Raw genomic sequence first — 15,721 nt, 5'->3', positions numbered from 1 at the left:
ACATTGGGTGGGAAAGAAAATAATTTTAAGAGTGACAAAGTGATTTTTTCAGGTATGTTTCCCCTTTTTGCATTGTTCTTAAAATCTGTGCTATAACCTTTTGGAATCTAGAGACTTTAAGCTATTCTCATCTAGAGAGAACTGAAATTACCAGCGAAGAGAAAGGGGCCTGAGCTTCTCCAGCATCTCCTCACAGAGAAAGATTGCAAAGGGCTCAGATATTAAACGTGTCAGAGATTATGGACCTGGTGGCAACTCCAATATAGGCTAGCTTTACAACTACCATTTCGTTATGCTTTCATGAACTTGACACCATTTTGCTGTGTTACATGGGACACCAGGTTGATTGCACGAATCTGGCAGGGAAGACTTAAGTCATGCTCTGCAAGTTAAAATAAAAACAATGTGTCCAATATCATAGGAGAATTTGGGTATCATGCTATATGGGAACCAGCCAACTGGAAGTGAGATCATGTCCCTAACAGTGCTGATCACCCTGTAGTTAGGAGTCTGGGCTGTCTCTTCAAGACCCATATCTAACCACCTGCCAAGGAAGTCAAGCTCTGAATGCTGCATTGGAAGGGAGCTCAGATAAAATACCTCTTCGACCTTTTCTAGCTCTGAGATCTGGCCCTGGCTATTTTGAACTGATGTTCCTCTTGGTTTCCCGGTCCCTACATGAAATGTTAAAGTCTGTGGCTTAACAAGTGCCTTGTAAACAGGACAATGATCTCCCTTGGTTTATAATTACTTCCCCCACTTACAGACTTCTCAGTCAATGTTACTACAAAGCACAGGGCCCCCACTTTAGATCTTTCCTCCAGCCAGCCTTGTTGACTGCTAACCTATACTGGGTTTTTGTATTATATTGATCATTATCTGGACTGATGGCTTTCAAAAGCTTTTCATTATCTATACATGAGCTATTAGCTTCCCCAATATTCATTTTCGTAGTTATTTTCAAGACAGATAATAGGTCTCCTAACAACAAAAAAAGTCTTCTGTCATTTTTCCTCTTCCAACAGCTCTTTTCATCTCTAAAGAAATTAAAGTAATGTTAATCATCTGAAAAGTACCTATGATACACTGGGGTTTTGCTTTCATTGCCTGAAAACACATTTTCTCAAACAAATGCCAACATGACTAAAGGGATGTCAATGTCCAGATAATCATATTTCAGTTGTCCGTGCTGGACATGAGAATGGCTACACAATCCTCCTGGCCTACTCTTTTGGTTCAAGGTGAGGGTCTCCATCTATCTGGGAATATGATGAGAAAGATACCCTCATTTTACAGATAAGATAAAGCCTTATCTCTAGAAAATAGCCATGTACCTGTGTCTGATGACTTTTTGACAATTTTGGGGTATTTCTGAAATTTTACAAAATAATAACTCTCATATTCCATCAAAATAGTTTCAAGATCAATGTTGTCACAAACTTCAAAGCGTCGTAACCCCAGTTTAGTTTCTTGCTCCAAAGCATTTGCTGTATCGATATATCTGGCAGTTTCACAGAAGAAAAAGAAGAAATTAACTCAGATGAAAAGAATAATGGCTAACAGGCATTACAAGTCTAAAGGGATGCAATACAAAAAGTAAGCCTATATATAGCACATTAGATGAAAACTAGTATGTGCATAGGAGGTTTGCCTATACAGAGCCCCATATTTGTTAAGTATATTTAACTACTATCTTTCAAAGCAGTTGCCTTTGAAAGTTACATTCTTGTTCTGGTGATGTTACCATTGTTCAGGATGTTTTTGGAAGTGCTTAAAAATCAAATAAGTAAATCAACCAAGAAATATCTTGCTATTTGTCTTTACTCATTTGCAGCCTAAAATGGGTATTTGCCCAAACTTGGTTACCTCTCTATTCACAGGTACTCATTTTAGGTAACATTTGGCAAAATGATAAAACCCAAATTCAACCCAAATTTGCCATCATTGAAGTAATTCAAATGAACAGGTCTTGAGCACTGAAGGAAATTCCAAAGATCTACCAGTCAAGATCATCAAAGAACTTTCATTTAAGATAACATCCACTTTGAATGTATTATTTGTTTCTGGTAATTTTTTAATCAGTCACACATTGCACTTCAGGGTGTTTCTGTATAAAAGTAGCACCTTGACTTTGGTTCCTCACTGTCATTTTTAACTTGTTCAGTTGTAAAACTGTCCAATTTAAGTGGCCTTAGCACTAGAAGCAAGGGCTCTGTCTCAAAATCCTCTGAAAGAAGAAAGACTCTGCAGGTCTTAAATTTTAGTTCTTAACTTCTTTTAAAACCAACAATTTTCTCCTGAAAAGTGTGCACATGTGCAAATTAGCATATAATTTCAGGAGCTCATCCAAGGACCCCAGATTCAGCTCATCCAAGGACCCCAGATTCAGATTTCTGCTGCAGGTTGGAGTTCTTTCTGTTTCATTTGAATCTAGATCCAGGAAAGTAGAAAGAGAAAACTTTCTTTTTTATTAGCCCTCCTCTCTCTCTCTCTCTCTCTCTCTGTCTCTCTCTCTCTCTCTCTTTCTTTCAGACGAGATCTCCTTATGTTGCCCAGGCTGGTCTCAAATGCCTGGCCTCAAGCGATTCCCTTCTTGGCCTCCCAAAGTGTTGGGATTACAGGTGTGAGCCACTATGCCTAGCCTGAACTTTCTTGAAAGAGGTTGCCATGATTATTTTCAATGACCTTGAAATGTATGTATCTCTCCTAAACTAATTTTAAAGAAGTTGCAAACCACAGTCAGTTGACTCTAGTCAATCAGTTTCTATACTTTTTCCATGTCTCACTATGCTTCTATACTATGTCTTAATCCTCATTTGACAGAGAGAAAAACTAAATCAGTTTTTTATTAATAACTTTAGTATGGAGTAATACATATTCACTTAACAAAAAACAAGAAAATACTGGTAAATCAAAAGAAAATTCTGCCCCTCAGAGAAAATGACTAACATTTCCTCTGTTTTTACAAACTTTTTTTTAACTTTTTTTTTTTCTTTTTAGAGACAGGGCCTTGCTCTGTCACCTAAGCTGGAGTGCAGTGGCACAATCTTGGCTCACTGCAGCCTGGAACTCCTGGACTCAAGTAATCCTCCCACCTCAGCCTTTCGAGTACCTTGGACTACAGGCGTGCGCTGCCACGCCCAGCTATTTATTTTATTTTTTTTATTTTATTTTATTTTATTTTATTGTAGAGACAGGATCTTGCCATACTGCCCAGGCTGGTCTCGAACTTCTGGTCTCAAGTGATTCTCCCTCTTGGCCTCCCAAAGTGCTGGGATTACAGACCTGAGCCACTACACCTGGCCCAAACTTTTAAAACAACGAAATACATACATATACTTATACATATGCACTTCTAAAACAAAAACAAAAAGAGAGAAAGGGAGATAAAGGAAGGATGGAAAGAAAGAAGATGGAAGATGGAAATATGCACTACAGATGGCTTGTAACCTTTACTGACATAACATTATATTCTGAACTCTTTCCAAGACCATAGAGTCTTAGCTTGAACAAAAATTACCAGAATAAATGATGGCAGGCCCCATGTTTCCTAAACTAATTGGTCAGAAGAACAAAAATGCCTGTGTTTTCCTGTTGCACTGAGCTTGAATGAAGTTTGAATTTGACGTGGTTGGAAGGAGGAGCCGCTAGAGATTCTTAACCAACAGAATGACAGGACGGGACTTTAAGAAGAGTAGTGTTCAGCAAGTAGTGTGCAATATTGGGCCGTAATAACAAGACACAAGAGAGAGATGGGGAGGCTACTAACATTACCTAAGCCCGAGAAGATGGATATGGAGGACTATTAGTAGAAGAACCAGAATCCATGACCCTCCATTGTCTGCTGTCGCCAATTCTCACTCACGCATTCAAACTCTGGTCTTCCTGTTTACTTAATTGTTCCACTTAGGCTGTGCCCCTTCGTCCTCTGTGCCTCTGCCAGGAATGGCCTTACCATCACATCGGTCTATTCATATTCTATACATCTTTTAAGTCCAGCTCACACCACCCTCTCTACAAATCTTTCCCTGATGTTTATTTTAATCCACAGTAATCTATCCTCTTTGCTGAATTTGTAGAACTTCATTAGATCTCTTTTACTGATGCTTATATGTCCTTAAAATTATCTATAGTTCATTTTCATTTTGATAATCCACTCATTTGTCCCTTTTCCAGCAGGTTTCGGGAAAATGATCAGTTCTGGTAGAACTTTCGTTGATTCCAGATACAAAGAGCCACCTCGTGGCAGAAAGGAAAAATGCATGCTTTGTAAGCAGCAAACTCGGCCTTAACAACTACATCTGACTTTTATTTTTGTCTTTTTGTTTTTACAGTTCTTCTTTCTGATACAATTTGTGGAACAAAAAATACATTGTAAGAAAAAATCAGGGATTATTTGTGAAAATGGCTTTGTCTTGGTTTCTAATTATTCTACCCATCTACATTCTAGTAAGTTCCTCAATAGCTATGCAAATAACATTTACTGAGATTCTGTTACTATGTTCACAGTGCTAGGGCCTGGCATCCTGAGTTTAAGTTTTATAAGAGTCAGCTAATCTCGGAAGATAGCATTCTCAAAGTTATCTGTGGAAAACCAGTCTCTAAAGATGATCTGAGGAAAAAAAAAAAAGAGTTTCTTAGGCCAGGCATAGTGATTCACTCAGCACTCTAGAAGCCAAGGCAGGTGGATCAATTGAGCCCAGGAGTTCCAGACCAGCCTGGGCAACAGGGCTAAATCTCATCTCTACCAAAAAAAACGAAACAAAACAACAAAACAAAAAGTAGCCATGGTGGTGCGCACCTGCAGTCGAGCTAATTGGGAGGCTGAGGTGGGAGGATTGCATGAGACCACAAGTTCAAGACCAGCTGTCTACATAGCAAGATTCCCTCTCTACCATAAATAAATAAATAAACTGAGTGTGGTGGCACACACCTGTAGTTTCAGCTACACAGGAGGTTGAAGTGAGAGGATCACTTGGACCCAGGAATTTGAGGCTGCAGTGAGCCATGACTGGGCAACTGTACTTCAGCCTGGATGATAAGCGAGACTCTGTCTCCAAAACAACCACCACCACCACCACCACCACCACAATAAGAAAACTCCAGAAAAACCTTGGCCAAATTGGTTTGCAAAACCTTGAATACTGTGACTTTAGTATGATATTCTCATTGCACATAGTAAATTAGATGGTCTAAGAAGTCCTGAAATAAGGGACCTTGTTTAGTTTAACCCAATATCTGCCAATCGTACCTGACCACGAAACTCTTTCACATCTATTAACATTCTGATAACTACCCTTTCAAGTGTTTCACACACTTAGAAAAGCACCTTGAAGTATTTTAACTCAGGGTTCTTTGGATAGAGCTGAGATTCCATCAAAAGATGATATAAAATGGGCCAAGCCCACATTCCAGTTTCTTTTTTTTTTTTGAGACGGAGTCTCGCTCTGTCGCCCAGGCTGGGGTGCAGTGGCCGGATCTCAGCTCACTGCAAGCTCCGCCTCCGGGGTTTACGCCATTCTCCTGCCTCAGCCTCCCGAGTAGCTGGGACTACAGGCGCCCGCCACCTCGCCTGGCTAGTTTTTTATATTTTTTAATAGAGACGGGGTTTCACCGTGTTAGCCAGGATGGTCTCGACCTCCTGACCTCGTGATCCGCCCGTCTCGGCCTCCCAAAGTGCTGGGACTACAGGCTTGAGCCACCCCACCCGGCCTCCAGTTTCTTTAAGTCCTTTGCTGAACCAAGTTGAGTATTAAGAGAATAAAACCCAAATCCTATCAATAATAGAAGTATAAGTGTAATTGTCAGGCATGATTCTAAGCATGTTGCATATTTAATCCTCGTAATAACTGCATCTACCTGATACTTAGCTATACTCCATTACTCCATTTTATAGATGAGGGAACTGAAGCACAAAGAGAATAAGCACAAAGAGAATAAGTAATTTGTCCAAGATCACAGATTAGCAAAGAGAAGAGCAGGCACTTGAAAGAAAATAGTCTAGGCCGGGTGCGGTGGTTCATGCCTGTAATCCCAGCACTTTGGGAGGCCGAGGAGAGAGGATCACGAGGTCAGGAGATCGAGACCATCCTGGCTAACACGGTGAAACCCCATCTCTACTAAAAATACAAAAAAATTAGCCAGGCGCGGTGGCGGGCGCCTATAGTTCCAGCTACTCGGGAAGCTGAGGCAGGAGAATGGCCTGAACGCGGGAGGAGGAGCTTACAGTGAGCCAAGATCGCACCACTGCACTCCAGCCTGGGAGACAGAGTAAGACTCCGTCTCAAAAAGAAAAAAAGAAAAGGAAAGAAAAGAAAAGAGGATAGTCTGGCTTCCAATGGCTCCTAAGTCTATCTGCATATCCTGGAAGCTGTCCCTATGACAACAAGCCCCACAGCTCTGTCATAGATTGGACACTTGGGGCTTTGTCATATGCTACCCTTGGGGTTACTTTTCTTAAGTGCCCGTTGAATAGAGTGGAGCAGCCCACTACCTGCATGCAGACTGTCTGGCTTGTCAATTTCAGGAACACTCTTATAGTCCAGATGGAGAAATAGAGGCACAGAAAAGACCAAAGTCAGCCCTGCCCTGCTCGGGGGCTCAATTCCACCCCACTGCTATATGGAGATACAGAGTATGAGCCTACGTTGAGAAGTGACTGATGGCCTGCCTGCCTGCTAACCATGGGATGGGGGCACTCATTTCTCTAGTCTGAGAGTGGGTGGTGGGGATGTGGGAAGAATGAGCTATTTTCTCAATAAAATATATCTCCCTAACACCAGAAAGAGAAGTGTCTGATAAAATCATGTGTTTCAAGGTGAGTAAGAAAAGTTTTTGTATTAAAGATGTTGCAATTCATTATATTTACCATAAGAAAAAAGTCATTCTCAAAATTCTGATACTAAGTGTGATGAGAAAGGCTACTTTTTGCAATTAAGCAGCTTACATGGTCAGCCAAGGGGAGAAAATAAATCAGATTACTCAGTAACAAAGTTTGTTCAAAGGTACAGTGTTATAATTGACTATCAAGTGCATATATCTAACTTTTTTTGAAAAGTAACCATTTATTAGAACCAATACAAGAGTATGAAAAGAGGGAAAAGAGGAGGGTAGAAGAGGAGGAGAGAATGAGGTCTTCATCAGATGTCAGTTATGGAAACACATAAATGCTTACTTTAAAACGTTTACATTTAAAAGGTGAACATATATATAGACCAATTTTACTTTTTAAAAAAAATCAAAAGCAGATATGTTTGGCTGAAATAAAATCAAGAAACACAACCAAAACTCCCCCATAAAACTAAAAGTCCATAGAGAATTCAATTTCTCATTTCCATTCAGAAATCTAGCTACAACGTGATTTGTTTGCTACTCAGGCTGGTATGGAGTGCTGAAAGAAACTACCAAACGCATATATCTGAAATTTTGGGGGAAAAAAACGCAAAAAACAAGAACCCCAGATCCTTTAATCACACAAATGATTTTTAAAATGCTTAAGTACAATTGCAGAGATTTCATTTTCTTTAAAAGACTTTAAGGGCACATGTTCTCAGGATCTCTTAAGGGCTGTGTCATCGAAATTAAAAAAAAAAAAAAAGACCAAAAGATCGTGATTCTAGGTTGCATGTGGTGGCTCACACTTATAATCCCAGCAGTTTAGGAGGCTGAGGTGAATGGATCACCTGAGGTCAGGAGTTTGAGACCAGCCTGGCCGATATGGTGAAGCCACGTCTCTACTAAAATTAATTAGTCGGGCATGGTGGCAGCCGCCTATAATCCCAGCTACTCAGGAGGCTGAGGCAGGAGAATCACTTGAACTTGGGAGGCAGAGGTTGCAGCCAGCTGAGATCGTGCCACAGCAGTTCAGCCTGGGCAACAGAGCGAGACTCTGCCTCAAAAAAAAAAAAAAAATCATTCAAAACAAAAACCTCAAAAAACATAGCCCACCCGCATTATGATTTTTCTGATGTGATCCTCAAGCAAAAGCAATCTTCAACATTGGAGCAAAAAAATAAGGACCTGGAAGGCTTTTGGGTCAGGATAGGCCTGGAAAGTTCTCCCACTTAGACCCAGGTGACCTCCTGACACAATCTTTGACTATTCTAAGCCTGAATTTCTTCAAGTATAAAATAGATACCCCAATATCTACTATAAAATGTGGAGAAAAATTCCTCAAAGTCTCTAAAATGGTCATCCCTTCTAGGGGGCGATAGGTTTATTGAAAGCAGTGGTTGCTGGCATGGGTAAGAGAAACAATGGGAACTCTCAGTTCCTTGTCAACTGCCTCCTGCCCTCCTCACTTTTTTCCTTTGTGCCTCTCCAGGACTATGGTCACTGGAACCTCAAAACTGACTTTTAGTTCCAGTAGCTCCCTTGTTTAATGGAGGAAAAGATGCTTATCAGACTTTTTGGGAAAATATCAAAAATTGATTGGTTTTTCTTGCTCTAACTCCAGATTTCTCCATCTTGGCACTGTTGACATTCAACGCCAGATAATTATTTGTCGTAGGGGCTGTCCTGTGCGTCAGATGGCATTTGGCAGTATCCTTGGCCTCTACCCACTAGATGCCAGTGCAACAGCCAAAAAGAACTCTAAGCATTGCCAAATATCCCCCAAGGGACAAAATCACCCTAATTGAGAACCACTGCTCTAACTCAAAAGTTTTAAAGCCCTAATCTCAGTGGCTGGGAGGTTGAGGCAGGAGGATCACTTGAAGCCAGTAGTTCAAGACCAGCCTGAGCACCAGCAAGATCCTGTCTCTAAAAACAATTTAAATATTAACTGGACATGGTGGCATGTGCCTGTAGTCCCAGCTACTCAGGAGGCTGAGCTGAGAGGATTCCTTGAACCTAGGAGTTAGAGGTTGCAGTGAACTATGATCATGCAGCCCGGGCAATAGAGTGAGACCCCCATCTGTTAAAAAAAAAAAAAAAAAAGTTTGTAAGCTCTTAGTCTGAAACCTACATGTTTTCTTCCTGACCGAAATTTGAAAAGAAAAGTGAATATAAAGTAGATAGTGCCCTTCAAACACTTTGTGGAGCAGCTCTCTTCCTCTTATACCATCCAACACTGTAACTGCTTGTGTGTTTTCAATGAGGTAGGTGGCCAAACCCAAAAGTTTTTAAATTTCCTCACCCTGCCAGTTATAGAATGGGTATTGCGAGGAAGAAGAGAGCTGGGCTTAGGTTGTCCAAGTAAATGCAATACCTTTATTTTCAGGAAAGGAAAACTGATTAAGAAAGTTATCTTGTGTACATAGCCAGCAGTGAGACTACAGAAAAACCTCATTTCTGTCCTATCTTCAAATGTGTAGAGGAAAGGAAAAGTACTTTATGTACTGGATAGACCTGTTGAAAAAGTTTTCAATATCTGATGTGAAAAATACCTAAGTAAATGAGGCAATAAAAGCATACGTCTGAGGCCAGGGGCACTGGCTCACACCTGTAATCCCAGAACTTTGGGAGGCTGAGGTGGGCTGATCATTTGAGCTCAGGAATTCGAGACCAGCCTGGAAAACATGGTGAGACCCTGTCTCTACAAAAAATACAAAAATTAGCCAGGCATGATGGTGCACACCAGCAGTCCCAGCTACTGGGGAGGCTGGGAACAGGGGGATGTGGTTAGAGGCTGCAGTGAGCCATGATTACACTCCAGCCTGGACAACAGAATGAAACCCCATCTCAAAAAAGAAAAAGTGTATGTCTGGGTTGCTGGGGCAGGAGGATGAATCGGTGGCACACAGGGGATTTTTAGGATGGCGAAACGATTCTGTATGGTACCATATTGGCAGATACATAGCCATTATGCATTTGTCAAAACTCACAGCACAATATAACGCAGAGTATGCCCTAATGTAAACTATGGACTTCAGTTAATAATGTATTGGCCCGTCAACTGTAATAATATACCACATCAATACAGATGTCACTGGGAGGGGAAACTGGAAAAGGAAAGGGGCGTACGGAACCCTGCACTTTCTGCTTGATTTTTTGTAAATATAGAACTGCTCAAAACAAGAAAGTGTATTGTATTTAAAAGTATGTATCTGGAAAAGTAGACAGCAGAGAAAGAGGAAACATCTCTATAAATGTTTGGAATGTAACATACCCTTCTTGTGTTAAATAATGTGAAATCAAAATGAGAAGATTTTTTCGTCGTGCTTCTGTCCTCATCTCGCACTGTGAACAAAGAAGAAAATTTAGGTAGGATGACAACAAAAAATAACACTGCTCTTACAGCAATAAACCCTGGAAGGTAAATGTAACCTGTCAAAACCAAGCAGCATGACTTAAAGGCTGGAAAGCAGTTTGAAGTCTCTAAGGACACATAAAGTTGTTTTTCATCACTATTTTCTTCTTACAGCTGCCTTCTCAATTGTAAACTTAAGGGACAATGATTTGAATTAGGATTGCTCTTTACCACTTGGACTTCTTCCTGCCGAGCCAATCGGCCTTTTATTGCTTATGATCGTGAGGAAACAAATGCACATCTACTACTATTGGGACCAGGTTAAGGAAAGTGATTAGAAAAAGATAATCAGCTGCGAGCCAGAAATCATCTGTGACAACACAGGCACTTACCTGCTACTGTATCTCTAGTTCACTCAGAGCCCCACCCAGTCCCTGCCAAATGCAGAGATGAGTTCCCACAAACCATTCAGGGGTGACTGCACAGGCAAGCATTTAGAATAGCCATTGAGAATAGCAGAGGCCATAAAAGGACAACTCCTGTATAATAAGGTCTTTGCTCAAACTAGATGAATCCATGCATTTATTCACAGTGTTAATGTGCTACATTTAGGAATCTGGTATCTCAAATTGCCCCGAAATGTATTCACAAAATAGTCATGTTCAGTAATACTTCCCTTATTTGAAAATAACTTATCTATCTTTATCTAAGGAGAATATAGGTAAGAACTAGACAAAAGCCATAAAAGGTCTTTGTGTGGCCTAAATTATATCATAAAATCTGTGGACACTTATGTTCATGACACATGCAAACAATTTTCAGTGGCTGGGTGCGGTGGCTCACACCTATAATCCCAGCAATCTGGGAGACCAAGGTGGACGGATCACTTGAGGTCAGGAATTCGAGACCAGCCTGGCCAACATGGTAAAACCCCATCTCTACAAAAAATACAAGAATTAGCCAGTGGTGGTGGCATGCACCTGTAATTCCAGCTGCTCAAGAGGCTGAGGCATGAGAATCTCTTGAACCTGGGAGGTGGAGGTTGCAGCAAGCCAAGATCTTGCCACTGCACTCCAGGCTGGGTGACAGAGTGAGACTCTGTCTCAAAAAAAAAAAAAAAAAAAAACAGAAAAAAGAAAAACAAGCAAACCAAAAACCAAAAAACACTTTTCAGGCTTTCATGCAGAGCTTTCTAAAAATTAATGTTGTAATGAAATTAAAATATGCATATAATTACTTGAAAATCAAATAATTATTAAATTTTTTTCTAATATTGCTTTATTTATTGTGGTAAAATATATGTAATATAAAATTTACCATTTTAACCATTTTTTTCTTTTTAAATTTTTTTTGGAGACAGGGTCTCACTCTGTGGCCCAGGCTGGAGTACAGTGGTGTGATCAGGGCTCATGGCAGCCCTGCACTCACCAGGCTCAGGTGATCCTTCTGCCTCAGCCTCCCAGTAGCTGGGACTACAGGTGCACACTACCACTTAAATAAAACTAATCTGGCCGATTTCTATATTTTTTGTAGAGATGGGAGTCTCACAATGTTGGTCAAGCTGTTCTCAAACTCCTGGCCTCAAGCAATCTTCCTACTTTGGCCTTTCAAAGAGCCACCACACCTGGCCCATTTTAAAATTTTTTTATTTTTTTTATTTTTTTATTTTTATTTTTATTTTTTTTGAGAAGGAGTCTTGTTCTTATCACCCACGTTGGAATGCAGTGGTGTGATCTCTGATCACTGCAAACTCCGCATCCCAGATTCAAGTGATTACTCCTGCCTCAGCCTCTTGAGTAGCTGGGATTATAGATGCCTGCCACCATGCCTGGCTAATTTTTGTACTTTATTAGTAGAGACAGGGTTTCGCCATGTTAGCCAGGCTGGTCTCGAACTCCTGACCTCAGGTGATCCACCCGCTGCAGCCTCCCAAAGTGCGGGAATTACAGGTGTGAACCACTGCACCTGGCCATCATTTTAACCATTTTTAAGTGTACATTTCAGTGTCATTAAATACATTCGCATTGCTGTACAACCATCACCACCATCCATCTCCAGAAATTTTTCATCTTCCCCAATTGAAACTTCGTTCCCATTAAAGAGTAACTCCACGTCTCCCCTGCCCCCAGCCCCTGGCAACCACCTCTCTACTTTTTTGTCTGTGGCCCAGGATAGCTTTGAATGTGGCCCAACACAAATTTGTAAATTTTCTTAAAACATTATGAGGTTTTTTTTTGTTTTTGTTTTTTTTTTAAGCTCATCAGCTATCCGTTAGTGTTAGCGTAGTTTATGTGTGGCCCAAGGGAATTCTTCTTCCACTGTGGCCCAGGGAAAGCAAAAGTTTGGACACCCTTGCCCTAGAGGGAACAACCTTAATTATTTTAGCTGTTTCTTCTGATATGCACTTCCATGTTTCTAAATAATACATCAGTGTTTCATGATATGTGTGTTAGGCATTAACTATTCACTTCCTTTAAGATAGATGAGAACTAAGCTGTCTTACACCCTTTTCAAACTATCCTTCCCTACAGTTGGATCAGTATTTGCTGATTACATTATTAGGACCATGTAAAAGTTGTTCACAGTGGAGCCAAAAATACCATGGTTACTCTTCCATTTCTGTATGTTTTTTTGAAATGAATAACCACCCCATTTTTATTAGGTTACTTTCCAACATACCTATTATTAATAATTAAAATACGAACACATCTCATATCACTTTCCATGCCATCAAATACATAGATTTTGTGTCCTTTCTACTCACTCACCTCTTGCTTCCCTCTTGGAGCCTCTATCCTCCCATTCTGCTCTAGAGAATGACTCTTAGACCTGCAATAGATGCTTTTTCTGGGATTTCCCTTTGACATTTTCTTGCATTGGATCCCCTAGAAACTGAGTCTTTCTCTTCTGGTCCCTCTCTTGTTTTAATAGCACACATTCTCTTGAGTAAAGGTGTATGGGAGATAAATGGGAGAATTTGTATGCCTGAAAGTGTCTTTATTTTACTTCAAGTTTGACAGCCTGAAAAGGTATAACATTACCATTATGATTCCTGATCCTTTGCATGTAATGTAATTTTTCTTCCCAGGAAACTTTTAGGATCTCATTTTTAAACCTCGGGTTCTAAAATTACACAATTTCTTTGGTGTGGATCATTTTCCATTCACTGCCTAGCCATTGTCAAGCTAGAAATCCTCGTATTCTCATTTTTTGAAAACTTCTTTATTATTTCTTTGGTAAATTATTTCCTTGTGTTTTCTCTGGTTTAATTTTGTGAATATCTATTAATTGGATAGGAGATATCCTGAATAGATTTTTAAAGATTTTTTTCCCGCAGTGTTCCATTTCTTTGTCTCTTTTGTTCTATATTCTGAGCAATTTCCTTGACCTTATTTCTTAGCAGAATTATTATTTAGCAGAATTTATTTATAATAACGTTTTTAATTTCCAGGAGCTTCTTCTTATTCTCTGATTCTTTCTTTTTTCATAGCATCTTATTCTTGTTTTTTAGAGTATTCTCTTATCTTATGATTTAAAGTCATAATGAAGAAGTTCAGTTATGCTCAGTATTTGCAATGTAAGTAGGCAGGTAACCTATTTTATAAACATATCCATCCAAAAGAATTCAAATAGAAAGTTTTATTGCTTAAGATGATAATCCCTTATTCAGTGTGCTAGAAAACACAACAAATAAGGCAACCTGTGTTTCAAAATGTTTGTGAAGGGAGCATAGTAACTACCATTTGTTTGACTGATTTTGCTCTCTGCCATTCAAAAGCTAGTTGTTGCTTTGAATTTAGTCTAAAATAAATAAAACTCAGGGCTCTCAGAATTCCAAAAGAAAAAGAGATTTAAAAATATAATCCTTGAACCTATAAAATAGATGACATAAAATGTAGTGATTCAGAATGAGATAAATAGTTGCAAAGGATGTATCTGATAAAGGACTGGTATCCAAAATACACAAACACAGAAAAACCCTCTTAAAACTCAACACTAAAAAAAAAAAATCCACTTAAAAACAGGCAAAACAATGAACTGACACTTCACAGAAGAAGATATAGAGATGGTAACCAAGCATATGAAAAGATAACATTACGTCATCAAGGAATGGAAAGTTAAAACAACAGTGAAATACCACTACACACTTACTGGGATGGTGAAAATCCAAAATACCAAATGCTGGCAAGGATGTAGAGCAACAGAAACTCATTGATTGCTGGTGGGATGCAAAATAGTACAAACACTTTGAAAGACACTTTGGCAGGTTTTTTAAAGTAAAGACTAACCATACTCTTAGCAATTACTCTGACCCAACAATTGCACTCCTTGGTATTTACCCAAATGAGTTGAAAACTTATGCTCACAGAGAAACTGGCACAGGGATGTTTATAGCAACTTTATTCATAATTGCCAAAACTTAGAAGCAACCAAGATGTTGTTCAGTAGGTGAATGGATAGATAAATTGTGGTATACTGAGACAATGGAATATTATTCAGAGCTAAAAGAAATGAGCTATCAAACCATGAAAGAACATGAAGGAAATTTACATGCATATCACTAAGTGGAAGAAGCCAATTGAAAAGCCTATATACTGTATGATTCCAAATATATAACATGCTGGAAAAGGCAAAACTATAGAGACAGTAAAAGGATAAGTGATTGCTAGGGGTTGTGGGGAGGAAGGGATGAATAGGTAGAGTACAAGATTTCTAGGGCAGTGAAACCATTCTATATGATATACTGTAGTGACAGATATGCACCATTATACATTTGTCCAAACCCACAGAATATACAACAGCAAGCATGAACCCTCATGTAAAATGGACTTTGGTTGATAATGATGCCAGTGTAGATCCATCGATTTAACAGCATATAACTGTATTTTGGGATGTTGACAGTGGGGGAAGGTGAGCATGTGGAGAGGGGAGGTACGTGGGAATTCTCTATACTTTGTTCAATTTGGTTGTGAATCTAAAACTATGCTAAAAAATAAATTCTATTTTTTAAAAAACAGTGACTAATTTTTAAACATACATGTCAGTACTACCGTATTTAAATGGATGTTTATGGTTTCAAATTAGTTCCTTGGCAGATCAGATTCTTATTCCATTGCCCAAAAAATTTCTGAAACTCTTATTATAAAATTGTATTCATTATAGATTAATGACCACAGTCTTCCCCCAAGCTGCATTTACAAAAATAATCATGGTAGAAAACTGGTCCAATGTGTAAAACCATGAGAAAAAAAAAGTCACATTCTTTCTTAAAGTTTAATTTTATTTGTTTAGAGATAGGGATCTCACCATGTTACCAGGCTGGCCTTGAACTCCTGGGCTGAAGTGATCCTCCTACCTCAGCCTCCCAAGTAGTTGGGACTACAAGTGTGCACCATTCCACCCAGCCTATATTTTTTTAAGTCTTCTTACAAAGTGGTACTCCCATGTGATTTGATAACTTGTTTTTTAAAATAATATTTTATAAATATTTTTCCAAGGCATTAAATGTTTTTATAATACTTGATTTTTAAT

General features: G+C 39.3%; 1 protein-coding gene across 1 annotated transcript in view; it reads right to left on the bottom strand.

The window, feature by feature from the left end:
* KATNAL2 (katanin p60 subunit A-like 2) overlaps window positions 1–10,174 on the bottom strand; it is a 58,557-nt gene extending 48,383 nt beyond the window's left edge. The window contains exons 1-2 of the mRNA XM_011977748.1: window positions 10,109–10,174; window positions 1,335–1,501 (exon numbers count right to left, since the gene is read on the bottom strand). Coding sequence (XP_011833138.1) covers window positions 1,335–1,501; window positions 10,109–10,173 — 232 coding nt within the window. The 5' untranslated portion in view covers window position 10,174. The remainder of the gene's footprint in view (window positions 1–1,334; window positions 1,502–10,108) is intronic.
* Between the last annotated feature and the right edge of the window lie 5,547 nt (window positions 10,175–15,721).

The sequence above is a fragment of the Mandrillus leucophaeus genome, unplaced genomic scaffold, assembly GCF_000951045.1.
Source record: "Mandrillus leucophaeus isolate KB7577 unplaced genomic scaffold, Mleu.le_1.0 Scaffold1830, whole genome shotgun sequence".
In the NCBI taxonomy this organism is placed as follows: domain Eukaryota; kingdom Metazoa; phylum Chordata; class Mammalia; order Primates; family Cercopithecidae; genus Mandrillus; species Mandrillus leucophaeus.
The sequence above is the reverse complement of the archived record's forward strand: the minus strand, read 5'-3'. Positions and strand labels throughout refer to the sequence as shown.